This window comes from Caloenas nicobarica, chromosome 4, assembly GCF_036013445.1.
Source record: "Caloenas nicobarica isolate bCalNic1 chromosome 4, bCalNic1.hap1, whole genome shotgun sequence".
Lineage (NCBI taxonomy): Eukaryota > Metazoa > Chordata > Aves > Columbiformes > Columbidae > Caloenas > Caloenas nicobarica.
In genome coordinates, this window is record NC_088248.1 from 32,059,479 (window position 1) to 32,081,116 (window position 21,638).

General features: G+C 40.8%; 1 protein-coding gene across 1 annotated transcript in view; it reads right to left on the reverse strand.

Moving 5' to 3' along the window:
• Nucleotides 1-21,274, reverse strand: part of TNKS (tankyrase) — a 136,245-nt gene extending 114,971 nt beyond the window's left edge. Inside the window, exons 1-2 of the mRNA XM_065633589.1 lie at nt 20,775-21,274; nt 9,510-9,734 (exon numbers count right to left, since the gene is read on the reverse strand). Coding sequence (XP_065489661.1) covers nt 9,510-9,734; nt 20,775-21,273 — 724 coding nt within the window. The 5' untranslated portion in view covers nt 21,274. The remainder of the gene's footprint in view (nt 1-9,509; nt 9,735-20,774) is intronic.
• Nucleotides 21,275-21,638: the final 364 nt, after the last annotated feature.

Genomic DNA, 21,638 nt, shown 5'->3' on the forward strand with positions numbered 1-21,638 from the left:
ACAGAGCAGTGCAAGTCTCATCCTATCCAGCATTAGGTCCTTGACAAGCAAATATCCTACACAGCACAAAATCTCAGAGCCTGTCAGGTAAGATATCACTATTGTGGGTCTCGCAGTAGGGAAGCATGAATGTTAGATCAGTCTGAGTGGGCTCCTTTCCTGGGTCACACCTGAGTCCTGTGCCATCCTTGTATCACCCCAAACAAGAAAATAATAATAAAAAAAAAATGTTGCAGCCAGTTCCTCTTGGCTCCCTTGTCGTCTAAGTTCAGTATCCAATATAATAGCCAGGTCAAGAGTACAGTGCCTAACCAAAGAATTACTCAGTGCTGCTTGCTTGGACGAGACATCAGGAAAACATGAAGACTACACATAGCAGCATGAACAGCAGGATTCACAGACAGTTCAGCCTTTCCTAGAAAGGAATAGCTTTGTTTAAGTGGTGTCATGCATTTGTGTAAATGTTGAATAACAATGAATTAGTGCAGTACAAGGGTCCATGTTCATCACAAGTCCCAGCTGCCCAAGACTGAAGTGAACATCACACAGAACAATACGCAAGCGCTCAGTATTTTCAGTAGGCTTCAATCACCTATAGTTCATTTTGTACACTTGCTTTTCACTGCAGAAAGACCAAATCATTTAAAAGAGATACCTTCCTTTGTTCACTATATGACAAATATTTATTCGCCTGCACAGTTTTACAAGTAAGACCTTTATATCCTACAGTAGTCCTTTAATCAATGTTTTCCATTAGACCAAGAAAACATCCGAGAACTCTGCTAGAATTGGCCCCACTATTTTATGCCTTAAAGGCTAGACACATATCTAGACATTGTTTTTAAACCACATATGAACTGCATTAAGACCACATGGTTCCTCTGAAAAGCTAAAAGCTGATATTGCTACAGTGATCAGAACTGTAGTCCCATAAGATTAAGTATTTCTGCAAGACATTTAGAAAGCCACTGTAAACTGGCATCGAACACCTGAAAGCAGTTTCAGTGTCTGTTCCATTACTCTATTCTGGATAATATGCAACTTCCTCTTCCCCTCCCAGTCAATCTGCTAATAGTTAACATCAGTACTTTCAAAGACCTTACTTCCCGTAAATGCCCTACAGCAAGTTTTCCAATAGTGTTTTGCATATGATGATACTACCTCCTTTGCAGTAAGTAAGCAGATTCTGATTTAATCAACATTTGTAAAGAAACATCATAAAATAAATTACTTTTCTTGTCCTTCACAGATTCTCCCATGCCAAGCAGCCAAACAAGGCAAAAAATCTGGTTTCCTTGATACTTGAATTTTAGGAAAGAAGAAATAGAGCTATGAAAAAGTCTAAAACACACAGATAGGTTGTAACATATTAACTGTCCATACAATTCAAACCTAACAGAAAGACAGACAGCTTCCAAAATATACACAGTGTATGAAACCCCAGACAAGGCAATCCTTCTCATGAAGTTCAATTTCAATAAACTTTTAGCAACACAAATACCATAATATAAACAATAGTCTTAAGGACTGTAAGCAACACAGTAACATGACAAGTTTCATAAGCCTTCAGCATCACTAGCTCCAGATAGGAAAACAATAAGTTATTTTATTGGTATAACTGCAGACAAGTCTTCCTCACCAAAAGGCTCATTTTCACCTGATTCATACGAAGTATCATATTTTCTGCTATCAAGTTTACTGTTGATTTTGTTTCTGCAAAGAATTTAACCTCAGGATTAATCCAGCTCAATGCTTGGTCCTCTCACAAAAGTGTTGTGGTAGGGCACTTCAACCTTGCATCAATGGTCCACTTGTTTCAAGGCTCCTGGCACCCCAAGACTTCAGTCTGGCACACATGGGTGACTGACACTGCTCACCTGGATTTTCTTCATAAAGCAGCTATCACAGCTACATGTGCACAGATGCAAAATGCCAGTAGAAGAGACTCCCTGGTGCCTTTACAGCAAACAACCCCATCTCATTTTGGCAGCCTTTCCCGTAACAGTAACCCCTGTAGAATGCACTGCGTTACCAGACCTGCCTGCTCATATATGTCACGTACTCAAGAGGTGTCCTTCACATCCAGGAGTTGATAATCCACTGCCCTCCTGTCCTTCTGTCGAGTACCACCAGGGAGCACTGCAGTTGTATAAGCCATGGTAGAGCACACCAAACCATTTTCTGTAGTCACTTTTGACAAATGCCCTGTTGTCTCACACTCCAGTCCATTGTTACTATGACAACAGTATTATAATGCCTCCAAATTACCAATATATGATTCAATCATGGGTTCCTTCACCTCCACCAGCCCACAGAGAAGGTGGCCTTATTCTCAAGTCCCTTATTCTCAGGTTCAGACAGGAAAGTGTAAACTATAGACTTACAGAGTGGGAAATGTAGCAAGATTCAGCCCTAGAAACTGATTTCTGTGATGAATACTAATGTTTAGAAGCTGACATAGCTTGAATAAGAGCTTAGAGGACATGAAACTACTTACAACCATGAACAAGAACTCCAATGAGAAAGCATTCTTCCACTCAACCTAAAACACAGGATTTTTATCCTATGGTTGGTATCATGCAAGGTTCATTTGAGAAATACCCCATGAAGAAACAGTATGAGTAGATTTAAGCATATTAGGTCTTCGAGGCACTTTGTATGCACAGGATTTAAAACCATTTGCTACCCAAAGAAGCAGCGTTCTGCACACATACCATCACTTACAGAGCAGAAACATACCAGAAGAATTCATAACCTCAACAGTCTGATAAGCCTGCTTCCACAACAACAGATTTGGCTTTGATCAGTGAGTATCCGAGTAATAAATATTATTAAGAATGGCCAGGATTTTTATTTTGCTTATCTGGACAGATAATAGATAGATGCTATTAACAAGTACTGCTTGGCCTTAAGCTTATCAAATCAAAAGGTTCCTTTTGCTCTGCACATCAATGTTAACTGCAACCAACAGACAGGATACCTTCCTCACTGTAGGGATTAATTCATGTCCTCTTAATGGAACAAACCCCACATTTCTGGTACACAAGAACAGTCTAAACTTCTTTAGGCTGTCCTGCAGCTTAAAGAAGTCCAAATGCAAGTCACCATCTTCCCACTGCACACTATACATAGTCAGTATCAGTAGGACTCCAACTCTGTAGCTCAAAAGTCAAAGCAGGAATATTAACAATATTCAAGAATTTTCTGATATAAACAGCTGCAACAGTTAAATATTTTATACAAAGTATTTAGAAGTACTCACTTGAGAGCATTTTCCAATGATTTTAGAGGTCCCTGAGTATGCCTCTTTGAATCTCAGCCTCCTTCTAGAACACCAGCTCTCCAAGAGAGTCTTTGAGAATTCAGTACATCTCTCCAACAAACAACATGCATAAACAGGTCCCAATGTACTTTAATTACCAATATCCCCTTCTAATACTTATTAAGAACCTACTAGTCTTCTTACAGACTTCTGTCAATCCAGCAGCTAAATCTATAGTCATTGTAATCATTTTTCAGTTAAGATGCTAAAGCTGCTCTCCCTCACTTCACCCCACCTGACTCCCCATCCCCAAAAAGAACGGCCTGTTGCACAATTTTGCTATTTGATAGCACTTCCTGTGATTTTTTTTTTTATTTTTTTTTTCATATAATAAAATCAGACACAGCTCTAACTTTTAGAGCAATACAGTTCCTCTGCTTGGAAGGCAAAATGCTTTGAGTATTCTGAAGTCTCAAGTGACAAAAATATTGTAAACTGTAAGAATTTCACTATTAGTTGCATGTGCCTTCTTTGCAAAGTGACCAAACAGATGAGCAGATCAACTACTGGGCAAATTACCATTTCTACAATTCCTTTACAGTTTACTGGGCACTAGTTCTACCCATAAACTACCTTTTGTAGATTTTTTTTTTTTTTTTTTTAATCCTGACAGAAGGTTTATCTGCCCTGCAGTAAGGGGGTCACATCATATTACCTCCACATATTTCAGCCTAAAGGTATGTAATAGCAGAAGGTAATAGCTAATGAATTCTTCTCCTTCCTCAGTCATGAGGAAACACAGCAGGGTGAGCAATGTTTTGACATGTTAACAAAGAGACATCTAAATAAGAGTAATCCCTGTAGGTTGGAAAACCTGCTAGCTTAAAAATGTTTTAGTACAAAAAGCTAATGGGAAAAAAAAAAAAAAATCAACTTCCATAGCAGTTCTCTAGTCAAAGAGAGACACAAATGCACCTTGACACTACCATTCGTGATTGTTTCATAGCACTGGCATAGTACATTCATCTTGCCACAGGATCTTTGCAGTAAATTTTCTAGCTAGCTAGAGGAAGGCAGTAAAAACATTGGTCTAATGTCATAATAAGTAATTCCTGATGGATCCTTAGCACTGCATGAATTAAAAGTAATTTTAAAAAACTTTTACAGTTTTGTACAGTGTTAGAGGGAGCTTTTTTTTTTTTTGCTAAAAGTTACTGAAGTATCCTATATATTCAGATTTATAAATCAGGGCATCACCACACATGATGCTCATGGTTTGCATATTTGTGAAGGATGCCCTCAGAAACTAGGTAGGTGCATGACACCCAAAATCACCTTTAGGCTAGCAGTCATATAGTTCTCACAACACTTAACTGGAAATCCACTTGGAAAAAAAAAAACCAACAACACAAAAACCTCTCTGCAGGAACAGCTACAGTCTCTGCAGAAACAAATGCAGCAGAGGGCAACGTAAGCTTGGACAGACTGCAGAAGCATAGCTTCTGTAAGGTTTTAAAGGTGCTGTTACTCCTCAGGAAATGCCTTGGAGCTACTCCCATTCAGTGCTCAGCAACCAGAAAACAAAAACAGAAAGAACACTAAGTTACCCTATAAATCTACTGCACTAACTTTTGATGTCTGTACTCTCCACACCAACCCCTCACCCTTAAAATAAAGACAAAGTACCAGAATATTCAACATGATAACATGACAGAAGACTAGATTTTTCAGCTTGGAAAAGAGATATCTGAGGGGAGAAGAGATAAAGGCCTATAAAATAGGATATGCAGAGAGCAAATAGCAAAGACTGTTCAATATTTCTCTACAGAAGTCCTGCATGGCTTGCAATAAAAGTCATCAAGAATAACGTTTAAAGAAAAGGAAAGGCAGTTTTCTTCCTGCAGCACTATTAAACTGCACAATTCTCTTGCCACAAAACACTTTCAAAGCCAAAAGTATAGCAGCATTTAAGAAGTGATTAGATCTATCTTTCAAGAATTTTGTATACCAATGGATATACAACACAGTCCAGATTCAGTCTCTACTTTATCAAGTTCCTAAATTGCTGATTGCCATGAGAAAGAAAGATACACTCAAACCATTCACAGTCTCTAAGGATCTACCGCATGTCACACTGTTGGAGAAAAGTGAGCTACATGTACCTTTGGTCTGACCACAGTATGGACTTTCAGATGAAGAAATAGATCGCCCTTTCTCCCCAGCACAACCTGCAGAACAGTAACTACCCTGATTCCACACCATTCCTCTGAACACACTTGGCAGATTTCACCATTCATTCATTATTCTATGAGCAAATGCAACACTGAGGAACAAAGGCACTTTTCATTATCTCTAGAAGCACTCCACAGACATTGAAAATACTTCTTCCTGACAGATAAAGCAATCTTAGAAGCCATAAATAATGGAGAACACTATCTAGCAATTGGTTTTAATGCTTCAATACCTTTTGTCCAAAAAATGATTACATACAGCAAACAACACTTTCAAATGGACTCAATTACTTAGCAACTAAACAAATCTGCGGTGACTTAAATATATTGTAAAGGATGGTCAGCAAACCAGCTGAGTACCATCCTCAGGATCTCCTACACTTCCAGACTCAGGACACAAAAGCAATTGCCACCTAAAAGAGCCATAGTCCATATTCCTCCCAAACTCAGCATCTCTGCATTCTCTCCATTGAAGTTCCTACACTGTCCTATGATTACAATATGCAACCAGTAAAACCGAAGCACAAGAAGTCGTCTCAGTCACCTGCTGTCTTACAGTTTTCTAGAATAGAAGTTTGTGCATAGTCTGAGGATTTTCATCAGTTCATGTACACTTCTTATTTCCACATAAGCATCTCAGTGGCAGGGTTTGTACCTAGTAGTCTAACACAGCTGTACAGCTGAGCACTCATGGTACTTTTAGCATAAATATGCATACTTCATTCCAAGGCTAGTGCTAGACACAAGAGCACTCTGTAGCTGTAGTGAGAGCACTACCTAGCTTTTGCTGCTCTTCCCACTCTGCTTCAATGCCTTGAGTCTTTCTCCAAAAAATCATTATTCATTCATGTGCTGCATCTCCACGCTTTAATTATCACTTTGTCCCTTTTTGACCTGTAAAGTGGCCAAAAGAACAGTATTCTACACTTGATAAAGAAAATATGCAGACTAGCGTGGCATAGAAGAAGGGAAGGAAAGAAGATAAATTGAAAATTGTTTCCCATTACATCATGTGGAAGAAGATGCCAAGAACAGATCGCAAAAAATGAGGCTAGATGACTAATTCCTACACAGTCTCTTGCTTTTCAGACAGACATCTAAGTTTGGCAATAAATTCTAGGTTATGCCAGGATTTCCAGAGACTAATATCCAATTAATGCTTCTCAAAAAGCATGCCCTGCTTGTTTAAAAATAAACACTAAGCATGTGGGGGTTGTTTTCATTTTGTTTGTGGCTTTTTGGTTTTGTTTTGGTTTTTTTTAAACAGAATAATTTATTCCATCATATCTACTGTGACAGTCTACACTTAAGGTGTAAATAGCAGCAATGCAAAATATATTCCAGAAAGCTATTCAAATATTCCTCATCAGAATTTATGCCCTAAGCAACCATAGCTCCATTATCCCTGTGTATAACATGTTCCTTCAAAAGACTTTGAGAAAAAAGCTGAAGACCTTAATATAAAAATTATTTATAAAACCTTTGAAAAGAAACAGGAACTTGCCAAAGACAGCAAAACATGCACACCCACTAGATATAAATTGTAAAGAAACTCACTGCAAACAAGAAAGAGTTGACTTCTTTGTCTATACTCATGTCCTAACAGTTTTATGGAATCAACTAAATCCCAAAGCAATATCATACTATGGTACATTTTAAATCTAGTGACTGGTGACACTGCCTTCAGTAATAACTCCTGCACTGACAGATCAAATATCTGACCGAAGTATGACATATATGGATGTCCATAGCTCAACTGAGCACAACATCAACACGCCTGTTTCAAATACATCTTGGAAGAAATGCCGGTCTCCAATAGCTTTGTAAGGAGAACTGTGTCTAGTCCTGCAGCCCAGCTCAGTTCTTCCAAGGAACCCTAAAACTGCAGCGGACAGCAGAAGAGCTTTGGGATTTGACCAGTACCACATGCTGAATATTTTATGTATCTGGAACATGCCCTTAGTCTAACATCTAACAGAGTCACAGATCTAACCTGCGCATGGAACACAGAATGAAGTTCTGTGTAATACAAGCCATAAATTTGATTCTGTACCTCCTTTCACCAAGCCCACAACAACTTCTTGCAGAATTAGAATACACCTTTAAAGCTATCATCCATTCTTTGATTATGGAAATCAGATCTAAATAATCTCAAATTACTGCCAGTGCTGTACATAAAAATTGATGTACCACATCATCTGCCACCTTGATCTGACCTGGCCAATCTCCTCCAAAGAGTACTGAAGAGTCTTTAGACAAACCACCCAAAGCAACACTACCCATGCTGCCCCTCTCAAATCCTAAAATTTTCTGTTGCAATCATCTTTCATTCTATCACCTTTGACCACCAAGGTGTGCTGCTGCACCCCTTCCTGCTTTACAACAAGGATTTAAGACTGAGCAAGAGAAATCTTATCCAAAGCAAACAAATCCAGTTCTCCTTTACAGGTCACCCCTCAGCCTCTTACTGTCAACTTCCACCATTTAATTTGTATTTTCAGTCAGCAGTTTCCAAAGCCAGGCAGACTCCAGCACTGAACAGACTAAAGTAATTACTTCCTTTACATCACATACAAAACTTCAGTTACTGTCTGGAATTCAGCTTACTTTTCCATTCACCATTGTCACAGTAGACTATTATTGGGACCTACTATATCACTGGATCTATTCCCACAGTACTGCTGCATAATCAACTATACTCAGTACTTCTGCAGAATATTCTCCATGTGTTTTACCTCACACAGAGAGATAAAATGAATTAAGTCCACCACATCCCTTGTAAAAAGAAGAAATAGACTAAAACAATATTTTTTGGTATTTCTTCCCATTTTCTTTCCCTCAATTTTTGGTGTGGTTTTGTGTTTGGGTTTTGTTTGGTTGGTTTGGGTTTTTTTTTGTTTTGGTTTGGGTTTTTTTGTTGTTTGTTTTTTTTTGTGGGTTTTGTTTGTTCATTTGTTTGTTTGGTGGTTGTTTCTGTTTTGGTGGTTTGAGGGTATTTTGGGGGGTTGGTTTGTTTGGGTTTTTGTTTTTTGTTTGGTTGTTTTTTTAAGTAATTACATATCACAAGAAAGCTAATGCAAGAACTTGCCCTCTAAGTTTTGCAGCTTTCTCTGCAGGAATTTTATGTAGTAAGTCTTTAAGTAAATAAACATTATCTGAAATTCTGACAATTGTGTCTTGTTACCTGGATAACATATAGCACAAATCTCATGTTCATAATCTTAACCGTGGTTGCTAAAAATCAAGCTTTCCTTTCCACATTTGACAAAAACCAGAATGTTGAGCAGAACATTTATTCACGTTTGATGTGAGAAGAACCAGAATTGATAAATAAGTTCAAGGAACTGATCTGAGCATAAAAAATAAAAACAGAAGTTCCCATTTAGAAAAAAAGTAATAATAAGTACACTGAGAAAACCCATAAAAGTTGAAGACATCCTGACTGAAAAGCTCTTTATGTGTTCTAGACACATTTAAAATGATTGAAGTGTTCAATTTCATCTGAAATTGCTTTGGCTCCAGGCTACAGCACATACAGTGAAGATATATAACCACTGTGGACAATGGTGTCCTGTAATTTGTAACTGAAAGCTCCAAAGGAGGTGTTTTCTCATACTGTATAGAATGAAAGTTTAATCATCTTCCTAAACACTAAGACAACATCTAGAGCAGCCCAAAAAGCAAAGATTTTCCATAGTAAAGCTAGTTTTCTTGAGAGTGACAAAGAAAGACAAACTTCCATATTCAGATTTTGAATATTGTAATTTAACAGACAAGGAGACTTTACCCAACCTCCCCGGGTTAGTTTTTCAGATGCAAGTTGTGCAAAGTTTGCATTATACACCGTGAAAAACTTAGTCTTAAATGACTGTCACTATACCTACCTGCTAGTTTGCAATAAGTTAGTTTTCAAGAACAAGCAGTATCTTTCCTCTCAAGTCCAGCACATTAACAATTACAACTGCACAAAACAGAGATCTGGTAAAGTTTCAATATAAGAAGTGACAGACACTTACCAATACACACATCTATCTTCCCCTTGATAGCAGCTTCATGCAAAGGAGTGTAGTTCCAATTGTCTCTAGCATTTGGGTCTGCCCCTTGACACAGCAGCAGGCTCACCACTTCAGCATGACCAAAAGAGCAGGCGTTGTGAAGGGGTATCAGCCCTCCGTCGTCACGAGCATGAACGTTGGCTCCTGTCTGTAGCAAGTGCTCTACAACGTCCTTCCTTCCAAAGCCTGCAAGAGAACATTATTTCTGTTCATTTGTCTGGTAAAACAACATGATTTAATATTTAAAACTGTTCACTCTCAGTCCGGTGTACAGACATCAAATGATATTATTCATGTCCCTCTTCTGCTTTTTGGTTCTTTTCACTAGAAAGTGATACTCTCTTTACCTGCTCAAACAACAGTTGGAAGATTCACTTACACTCATGGCAGAGGCAAACAGTCTTATATTATAATCAGCCAGACTGGCTGCCACTCTGTCTCACTAAGAAGTTCTACAATAGGCTTGCCACTCTTTTTCAAGAAAAGCTTTGTGTTAATTTTAAAAATGTCATATAATCTGTATGTACCTAAAGCAAGTGTCTTATATACTATCTCTTGATACAAGTTTTCATCTAGGAGAAGACCTCATACTAATAAAGACTGAAGGACACTGTCAGTACTCAAGCAGAGCCACCTTACCTTAACCCAAACTACATTTTTGAACTTTTTCAAAGAGTCTGACTACCTCCAATTGACAGAGAGACTAAGAAGTTACAGATAAGTAGAACTGAGACCTCAGCTGGGGAATAATACCTCAGGAAGGTCCCAGCCTAGGAATACAGCCTCTGCTATGGCTAGGGAAAACATCACCATAAAGCCAGCATCATTAAAATAACACACTTCAAAATCCTGCATCAGCATGACAGGCCCTGCACCTTTAGCTTGTTGTCCACAATGAACCTGGAAAGATTTGAGTGCCTGCATGTGCTTCCTATTGCCCCAAATGCCTTAGAGCAGCAGCCTCCAAACTTTTTTGATTGTGCACCCCATCAGCAAAAAAAATTTTAAGCATGTGCCCCTAATACATTTATAAATATCATATACATGCACTACTGTAGTATTATGTAGATTACAAACATACGCAGAAATAGAAATTCTAAAGGCTGAGATAAAGATGAAATAAACACGGTTTAAAAAATTCTATTATATTTATTAGTGGTTCTTCCTGCACCCCAATAATATATCTTGCACACTCCACCTTGGAGACCCCTGCCTTAGAGGATGGGAAACAACAACCAAAAAAAAAAAAAAAAAAATCAGGTATCAGGCTCCAGATGGGCCAGTTTGAACTAAAACACAAGTGTTCGTTTTTGTACTAGGTTGTATCTCAAAGGTTGGATTGCATTTCTTATAAACCTTGGGGCTAAAAGCAATTATGGCTCTAGTTTTTAAAAGACTGTTACTTTAAGAGTTATTGTGTCTTCTGTTAATCATGGATACCAACCAGTTTAAGCATGAAGAATCCCATGTAGATGAACTATGTTTATGAAACACCTGAATTAAACACTGCAGCAAGTGAAATACCATCACAGTGGTGCTAACTGGCAGCATATAGATTGTATTTACTCCACAGATCACTGATCAAAAACATAACTAAAGACATTATTTTTCTTGTAGAAGGCAAATACAAAGCTCAAGTGAAGCAAAGAAGCTGTTAGTTCTCCCTCAGGTGACCATGTAACACAACCACAACAAAATGCTGCTAGAACAGTGACAGAAACAATTCTCAAAAGTTAGCATATCCTATGGAAGACAACAACTCATGCGTGAAGACTCCTCAAATCAGAAGATTTTACCCCAGAGCTGCAGTCCCTGGACAGGACCTCTATTTCAATGAGTTAAGCCCCCTTGTTGCCAGAGTAGTGCACTAGTTACAGCTACACAGACTTAAGGTGCAGAACTAACATGCTTTTCCCCCACAGTCCATACTGTGAGATCTCGAAGCCAGATCTAGCAGCTTTGTATCTACACTAGCTTATCCAGTTAAGGCTCAGCATCCAGCTTTCAGTCAAGCTGCAGGCCAGCCATCCTGCAGGAATTTACACGGTCTCCTCAGTGTAGCCCAGAATCCATAAACACCCTTTCTGAAGGACGCAAGTTTTCCAGAAGCTGACTAATACTACGGTTAAGGCAGGCAGGGCCAAAACAGAAAGTTCCTTTACCGAGGCTTATTATGGTTTGAGAGTTTTGATGACAGTTTAACAATATCTTTATTTCTGCCTAAAGAAGCATTGTTCTATGAGATACAAGCAAGCAGGTGGAAGAACAGTCTGGGGAAGCCAACGTAGAAACATACACACATGCTCACATGTAGTACAGACTAGCAGTTTACACTTCAGTCAATCCCGTATGGTAACGCAGTTCAAGGGCTGCAGTTCACAAGTACAGCCTGGTTCTTCTTGGATAGCTGTGAAGATTCCCCCATCCCCACTGCACAGAGCCCTTAGCTGCTTGCAACACAGATGCTGGACCTCTGCTCAGTGTGTTAAGTTGTAATTTGTAGATATTGAAGTGGAATTTTCTTTAATACGTGAGGCTAAACAGCAGTTCAGCAGCTGCTTCCCAAGCTGCTGAGCCGCACCAGCTGCAGGGAGCAGCCCACAACCAGACTGGCACCCCGCTCAGCAATCCAGTTTTAGTCCATCACTGCAGATGTGTCAAAGCTTTCTGGTACATTATACACTGATCACTTCATGTTAAAATTTATACTATAGAAATGGAAGCATGCAAATTAAAACTGGTATTATTTAAAGCAATACTTATCTATCACAACAAAACTGCTACCAGAAGACACTTTTTTTCTTAACTGAACTGTCAGTAAGGCCACTGCTACTGTAAATTTGTTTATTTTGGTTATAAAACAGCCAAGGAAAATCACCTGTAACTCTTCAAATAGAAAATGTTAAACGGGTGCAACTGCAAACAAAGGGTATCTGGTCCCACAGTAAAGCTAACTGGCCTGGGGCATAAATACCAAGAAGTCAGCTCTCAAGGTTCTCACGTTTGTATTGTTCATTTGACTGGCAAAGGCAAATTGGGCAAGTCAAGAACTAGAAAAGGATGCTTTCAACTAAACAGTAAACGGATTTTATTAGCCTTTAGTTCTATAGACTGAACTACTAAAAACAATGCTGAAACTGCATGAGCTTTTTGCTTTACATGTACTTCTTGTCTCTCGAGGAAAAACAATCTGACAGTGCCTGAAAACCCAGATTCCTTTTCAAATTCAGTTCAGTGTTGTGATTTTCAGGACTAAAAACATACTTCTTCAAGGTATTGCTGGACACGAGGTCATTGATAAAGGTATCTTTAGAAATGCCAGCAATAAACACTTCACAGTTTTTGGTGAAAATTAGTTCTTCTGATCAGTCCTCAAAAAACACAGCAAAGGATACTGTGATTTTAACCCAGCAGAACACCCCTCTTCCAGAGAAAAAGTAAGCAACTATGGGAATAGCTTCCCCCACTGCCACCACAGGCAAACCTGTAAAAACTTGAATTGACAAAGTGCCAGGAAGTCTTCAAAATGACCACATGATGCAATCTGACAAAGCATTCGTAATCACTAAAACTCCTGCAGTGTCAGGGTCACTTTTTGTGACAAACAGACACATGCCATGCCATTTGTGACAGATGAAGCACATATAATTTAGTTTAAACTGAAGAAACTGATGTGATGTCATTTAAGATTACTTTAAAAATCCTACTCTTGCACATTTCCTGTGCAACTTTAATTCACAAAGTTTAAGGAAGACTTCCTAAGAAATGACCTGCAATCAAAGATCCCAAAAGACAATAAAATAGAATGTTCCTATGGAAAACATCCAAAACCAGCACAACTATGGAGGAGAGGCAGATCTGAAGGCCTGGCATGGAAGCTTGTTTTGATGAGACTCCCCTGCGAGCTTCCAAAGCACACTCATGGGCAGGGTTCCTTATTAGCTTGGGCTATTTCACACAAGTAAAATGCACAAGCTTCTTTACAAAATTTAGCAGTTTCAGGCACGTCGCAGTACCTCAGAAAACATATTGTCCAGGAGAAAAGAGAAGCAGCAATCCCATTATAAAAAGGCAGTAGCAAGAGGACACCTGAAATTAAGGGTGAAACCAAAGAAAAGGCAAAAATTCAGAGTGACTGACAGGCTCTTCATTTCTCCAGTCATCTCACAGACACAACTGAAGACTAAGGCTTGGCAAAAGCCAAGAGATGGACATAGCTATGATAGCTTTACATAAATCAAGAGACAAGCAGACAATTCAGTGAAAACACCACTTAACTAGTTCTTTGCCAACGTTGTATTCTCGTCTTCTCCAATATATATCTATCACTTCAGGCTGAAAGTGAGGGAGGAAAAAAAAAGCTTTAAGTAGTAAACTGGAAGCTTGAAAATTAAGCTAAATAGAACTTTTAAAAGTCATCAAGCAAGACAGCACAGAGACACCACCAAATGCTTACTACTACTGCCAAGATCTGTCCTACTTCTTCTTCACACCCTGCTCCCAGTCCCATCCCTTCTTGTGGCATTGAACCTAACAAGAGGCAACAGGGTGAGCAGGTTGAATGACTGACAAGGGAGACGATGCAAGTAAAGCAACAGGAGCACCAGTTGATACCTTCTGTTACATGCTCTGATTAAGGCTTCCATGTTAAACCTGAGTTCAGTTAGTCATAAGCTGTCTCTTGATAACTGTTTAGAGACACTTAATCACTAACACTCCCAGAAGCCACATAATTCGCTGCCCAATTTCAATACTATTTTCAGAAAGTTTGGTAAAAAATAACAACCAAATAAATATATGGATTTCCCACTAGAATTGGAAGAATGCTTTCCCCAGTGAGTATAATAAATCAAGCAGTCAGTTTGATCAGTTGTAGTACAGCTGTACTGTTTCTTCCACTACCTAATTAACATCACTGGATCACAACATGGCATGAACTCCTCCAAACACCGGTTCCAACTCTGCAACACTGCTGTTATGTACAGAATTTAACTTATCACATGGAAGACTTCTAGCTTTCAGTAGGCATTTTTCCTCTTGCTTGCTCTTAAGAACACAACACTCCAAAAGGAGTTAAATTTTACAAAAGTATATAACCACATGTTAAGCATACCTGCAGGTTTTACTGTGATCTTAGGCAAAGCAGGAAAGAAGCTCTTACTAAATGTAATCCCACTTGTTAAGAGAACTGAACATAGCTCATGAGAATACAAGTCCTTGAAGTGGAGACACATACATCTTAGAGACACATAACCCTTTTGATAATGGTTTTAAACTGTAAGCAAAGGGTGGAAGAAGTTCAAGCTAAATCATTTTACATCTCTTCTGCACATTCTGGGACAAGACTTTTCCCCAAAATCTTCTCTTCCAAAAGCCACCAGCACTTCTGCCACTTCAATAGTCAGAACATAGTTAAACCGAGTGATTTAACTAAGCTGAAGAGCCTTCAAGGTGGGGAGAAAAAAAAAAAAAAGACATCTGGTTCAGTATTACTGAAGGACTGAGATTTTGCATTTATATCCTCTTGTAAATTCCATCAAAGGAGTTTAAATGGGAAGGAGAAACAACACATTGTATAAAGTATTGCAAGACCATACAAGAGGACATGTTACCAATCACCAAGAAAGCGAGCTGAAACTTCCTAGGAAGTAATATGCTTGTTGCGCTAACAGAGTTCATGTACTTCAAATGCTACAAAAACAAAGAATTCCAAAGTCAAGGCCACTAATTTATCAGTTCATCTTTTTACATCAGAAAATCTGCATTGTGCAGGCTCTGAGCCTGTAAGGCTACAGGATGTTTCCTACTTGACTACACAATCTGCACTTTTCATTCTGTCTACAAGAATCCAGCTGAAAATTGCAATTACCCCTGCTTTAAGTTTCACAAGGCAAAATTAATCAGTGACTCAGCTTTACAAACAACTGTTTGAGTAGGGTCAGACATCTCTTCTATGGCAAGGATATATCAGACAACTGCAACAAATTGAGTCAGAGTAGTTTAGGAATGGTATCTCAAGTAAGGCTTTCCAAGGCAATTTACGCTAACCTGCTGTACATTGCACCATAGGTGGAGTGGTCAATTCAGGTGTCTATGCATAGAGCAGAAATGTGTAATAAGTTGCCAAATACTTCTTGCCCTTTCCTGGCTCTTTCTCAAGGAACACTCAGTAGCTAGTTATCTTAGTTTTGCCGCCTCAGTTGCTTATCTCACACATGTTGAAGCAGCTTGCATTTTTATGACTAAGAGTTTGCTAATTGGCAAATCAACTTGATCAGTTCTTTTAAACTCTGACCACTGACTATTTTCCAACCCAAGTGAGATCTCTTTGTCTTCAGGATTAAAGTTGCATACTCTACAAATTTTCCAAAGAATAGTTACATATGTTAGCCTTCATAAAAAGATTTGACTTCCAACAGTTATTACTAGTGATATCAAAAGCATGCTTACAGAAAACTACTTTCCCCAAACAGCTTTTTGTCATTACTGTAGACCCAAGCAGAAAGAAAAGAAGGAAAAGCATCGATACTCTAACAAGACACCTTAGATCAGGTTTCTCCAAGACTGAGTTTGTGCTGATAGCACCAAGAGCACTTTACCCTGTGATTCCAACTCCATACGTTCCCAAAGCCACTCTGGAAACCTCTACCTCTTCCTCAGTACAGAAGTGGGCATTAAGCCACAGTTCAGCAATTGCTATTAGTACTCTCTACATCCTTGGGTTAAACACTATAGAGATAACAACTGTAAAGCTAAAACAACGTGTTGTTTAAGAACTTGAGGGGCTAACTTCTCATTAAATGGGTGTGGAACTGGCCAAGCTTATGACTGTGGCTATTTGAAGAAATTAGCTAGGACTCAGCTTATTTCTATCAGGTCCATCTACATAGTCATTTCTGAAAGAGGTGCTATTACTAATGATTTGCCAGCAAGGCCCAGGCCTAAACATATGAATCAACACGTCAGCAACAAATACATGTATATCCTTTTGTGAAGCTAAACCTTATTTCAGAAGGGAAGAAGCAAGTCCATTACCAAACCAGCTCCTACAAATTTTTGCTGGCTCTGGGAAAAAGCTTGAATTTCAAACAAAAGGTCACAGGAGTCCTGCCCATCTAGGCATATTAAAGGCAGAAAAATCTTGGAAAGCCAACCTTGGTATGCGAGAGCTAGAAATGGAGGATGACACACAAAAGAAGAGCCATGAAAGTGTCGCTGCCAACCTGCTTCAAACACAATGGACCAATACAGGCACCCCATCCCCACATAACGATTCACAGAAAATATGAAGGCCAAGAGTAAATCCCACTCTAGCCCATGCAAAGCACACCTAAAATGTGACACATTATCACATAGACTGAAATCATGAAACCATTTAAAAAAAAAGGAAAAAAGTCAACAGCATTCCCCAAAGGGGTGAAAAAAAAAAAAAAAAAAAAATCTACCTTTCACATACACACATAACAACCAACTCTTTTGGATATGCTGGCTAAAAAGGTATTTTGTCAACTATGTGACAACAACATCACCAAAAGCAGGATTATCAAGCCAGTTTACAGAAGAACATACAGCACAGGCATAACAAAATTTTTCAACTAGTGAGGGGCATAACAATACATGTGTTCATAATCTGGTGAAATCAACAATGTTAAGATCTTTCTCAAGGAAAAAAAAGGTAACACATCTTTAGATCAAAGAAGGAGTGCAATGGAAAGGAAAGGGAGTGGAATAGTTTGTCTCATTCAATACAGTTTGAAGAAGAGAACCATTAAGCAGAACACAGGATATTCCAGTGAAAAGGGCAGAAAATACAAGAAGAAGCAAGTTACTTTTAATATCAGTTAACACTCCAATTGTTCAGTGGCACTCTTTACCACAGAATGAGTTTCTACTAACATGTAGAAACAGGTCTTGCTCAAATAGTTGCTGAGCTATGAACTGCAGGAAGAGCACTCTGAGAGGTATCATATACACAGAGGGCAAGTGTATAACTCTTCCATAGACACATGCTTTTGGTGACCAGCATGGATAAAACCTTGAGCCCAATATACTTTTGTTAATGTCTAGCACAGTTGCTTTTTTGATTTTTTTAAAATTATTTTTAATCAATTAGTTTTAGTTGAAAAAACTGAATGCAAAAGCTATGAATACCTCAATACCACCACTTAATTTCTTTTTTGTATTTTAAAGTCACCCAATCACTCTCAAGTCTTTAGAAACTGCTTCTTACTCTGACTCTTGGGTGCTGCTGAACAATATCCAAAGTCTGCATTGGTGCCAGGGACCCAAATATCCTGCAATCCACACTACAGTCAAGACACTACTGAATTTTCTTCTTTCCACACATGTGCACACCTCTGTAGAAGAACCCTTCAAATCACTTGCAAAGGGAAAGCTGAACACCACACATCCTGAAAGACACTCAGAATTTCAAGAGAGGTTCTGCTAGAATAATGGTCAAGTCGGAGGATGAAAGGAAAATGATCCTTTGTTCAACCTCTTCCTGCTTGACAAGAGAGGTCACTACCACCCTGATGTGGCCTCAATATTAATTTCTGCCTTATTAATAGCTAACCAAAGCAGGTCAAATTTATTCAGCATACTAGCTGACATTCCAACAAAGAGTTGAAGAACTGATTCATCTTCATTCAGATCAATTGACAATTCAGACATCCCAGATGAAGAAAATCTGGATCACACTGTTGCTTCAACTTCATGTGGCTGCACACATTTTATCTGGAAGGGGATAATGGACAGATGACTCCAACTTCTAGAAACAGATTTAGATCTATCCCCAGCTTTTAAAGCAATTGATTACAGATATTTCAGTTCTCACCTTATCACTAGCTTACATATGTGCTAAGGATTCTGAATGCTCTCAGAAGTAATTCCTTTTATTTTTCTTCTGTCATGAGAAGGAGATAAAAGTAATTTTGAAACTATAAACCTCACAAAGCTTAAGGAAACCTGAACTTAATGCATTTTACAGGAAACTAGAACTAGGGAAATTGTTCTTCCTTATTAAAGTAACTTAACTGCCCAGCATTGCTGCCAAAAGGGTAATCTGAGAAAACCAGAGTGAGCTAGGGAAAAGTTAAGTATGCAGGGCAAAGGAGTGGGGGGGGGGGGGGGGCGGGAAGTGCAGCTGCCCCCAAAATTGGAAAATGAAGAAGAAATTAGGAGACAAATTCCTCTATCACAAATCACAAGATCAGAAGTTGCCATTTAGAAGTTTAGCTTAAAGAGGTGAAAGAAGTTTAAAACATTGCATATTGCACTCTCCAACTCCTGATCCCCTAGTGAAGACCGCACAACTCACACTGAGGTATGGCTCATAAAACATGAATTATTATCCATAACACAGCTTCATATACACAGCAGATGTCTATGCTCCTAAGCAAACAAGTTTTATTTCTCCTTTTGCCCACAAAGAAGAAGGAGATCAAATCAACACACTGCATCAGTGGCAGATATATGCTGCTTAAGATCATTTACATTCAAACCATGTGCTTACAAACCTTTCCAAATTCCAGGACAGAAAGATTTCTGTAATAAGAAATCTGCCTAATGCTATTAACATGTCAAATCCATTTGGACCAGGTACACTGCAGTGATTTGAGATAAAATATGCACAGTAGCTAAGGAAAGTCTTCAAGTCTAGAAAAAAATTGATACAACAATTTATTACATAGACCAACTTCATCTACTGTTTTCCTCATGCTGCAATGAAGCACTTTCCATTGCTGTCACAGTAACATCTTATTGACACTATCAACTTTCAAAGCCTTATCCCTTAAGTTCTGTCCATTTCTTCTCTAATCAAAGTAGAAGTTACCCCTGCAGCTTCAGCACTAGCCTTTGTACTAGCACTGAAGTTATAACTTGAGATCTCAGAGTTTAAAGGGAAGCAGCAAGGACTAATTGTAAGTCTGAATCAAAAACAAGCAGAGCAGACTCCAGATGAGCCTTCCAAAATATTAAGAACTTCAAGCGGACACATGCAGTTGTACCAGTGTTATGTTCCAGAGTTCACTAAAATTAAGTTCATCTCCATACCCCAGGAGTTCACTGTGTTTTAAACTCCACTTGCGCAAGCGCTAAAGCTCAGGGATCAGAGAAGAATGAAAAGGAAACTGCTCAGGACCAAAAGTTCCCTTAGGGGCATTGTGAAATGCCACTTGTACGTCGAAAATGAAAACAAACCCATACAATTTCAGAGAGTATTATCTGACTGATAAACTGAACACATTCAGAGTTCCAAGCAACATTGTGCCATAAAATGTTCACTTTTATAACAGATTTCAACACAGTGCTTTAGAGCCATATACCAGCATTTAAATATTGACCACTCAGCACAGGCTTGTTAATTTTGTTAACTTATATGTACCAGTGCACAACTTAAACAAGATCTATGTCCCTTACTTACATAAAGCCCAGTCACGTAACATTGTGGCACGTGTCAGAAAGCCCTCAGCCAGACCACAGATCTAGCAACTGTGCAAGTCCTGAGCTATGGCTGATCCTTTAAAATATCTTCCTCATTTTATCACAGACTTCACATGCCTTGTGCCTCCAGTGAAGACCATGTCCTGTACAAAATGTTCTCCTTATGGACTACACTAATCTTTTCCCCAGCCCACTCAGACCACAGAGATGCAGAGACCAATCAGCAGCTATGCCCAAATAAAAGAAAAAACTTACAAAGTACAAGGTATCAACTTTGATTCCTACCACATCTACATGCATCAGAGGGGTTCCTGACTTTCAAGAAGTACTACAAGTGAAAACCCTACCTTCAAGCCAAGTTTATCCTGAATTCCAGTTTCTCACTTCCCAAGCACATGTGCACAAGTTTGCAACCTATGTGTCAAACACAGAGTATCTACTTTTAGATCATACAGTTTCCTTTAAGCCTCCAGGATCTCCTTTGCCATTCGTTTCACCCGAAGGAAGGATCTTATTCCATTTTATGAGGAAAAAGAGATGTAACAGCTGTCTCCCCACCATCCCCAGCAAGACGCCGCCAGGGCACTGTGCCCACACTCCTCCTCTCAGCTTAGGCTCGAGTTCTCCCGACCCACCGAGATGCCGGAGATCCGCTCCCCGAAGCCAGGGAAGCCAGGTCGGGAGCTGTGCCCTCCCCGTCCCGACACACCGGCCGGCACTGCCCTCGCCAGGGACGGGAGGCCGGACGGGCCCCGGCCCCTCCCCGGTCCCGGTACCCACCGGCGGCGAAGTGGAGCGGCGTGGACTTGCGGCCCGCCATGTCCTTGGCGTTCACGTTGCCCGTGTCCACCAGGCGCTTGACGCGCGTCACGTCCCCATTGCGGCAGGCCTCCAGCAGCTCGCGGAACGCCCCGCTCGCCGCGCCCGGGCCCGCCGCCTCGGGACTCTCCGCCGCCGGGCTGGACGCGAGGGACGACGATGCAGACGAGGAGGAGGACGAGGAGGAACTGCTGGAGCTGCTGCCCGAGCCCGGCGGCGGGGCCGGGGCGGCGGTGCCCGCACCCTCCGAGCACTCCGGGGCCGGAGGCCGCTCGGCGTCGGGGGGAGCCTCGCCTTCGGGGCCGGCCAGGCTGTGGCGCTGCGCGGCGGGGGCGAGGTCAGCCGGTGCCAGGCTGGGGCTGCGCGGCGGCGAGGCGGCGACCGGCGGCGAGGCCGGTCCGGGCGGCGGCGGCGGGTGATGGTGGTGATGGTGCTGGGAGCGACGCGGCGGCGCCGCCATCTTCGCCCTCCTCCGCCCCCCCTCCCGGCCCCTGTCACTGCAGCAACGGCGGCAACCCCCACCCACACTTCCGCCCGCACCCAGCCAATCCCAGCCCGCGGCGCCCGGACGTGACGCCCGCGTTGTGGCGGCGGGGCGGGGAGGGGCGGGCAGGGGCGCGGCCTCACCGGGACCCGCCCCGCGGCGGGGCAGCGGCTCGCGCCTTCCCCCTGGCGGCCGCCGCGTGCGGCCGTCCGGCGCGGGGCGGGGCGGGGCGGGGCGGGGCGAGGCGGGGCGCGAGTTCCCGCCGCGGCTGCCGGAGCGCGCCCGCGGCCCGCGGGAGGCGTGAAGCGGGAGGCGAAGGGCGGCACAGCGGGCAGCGGCTG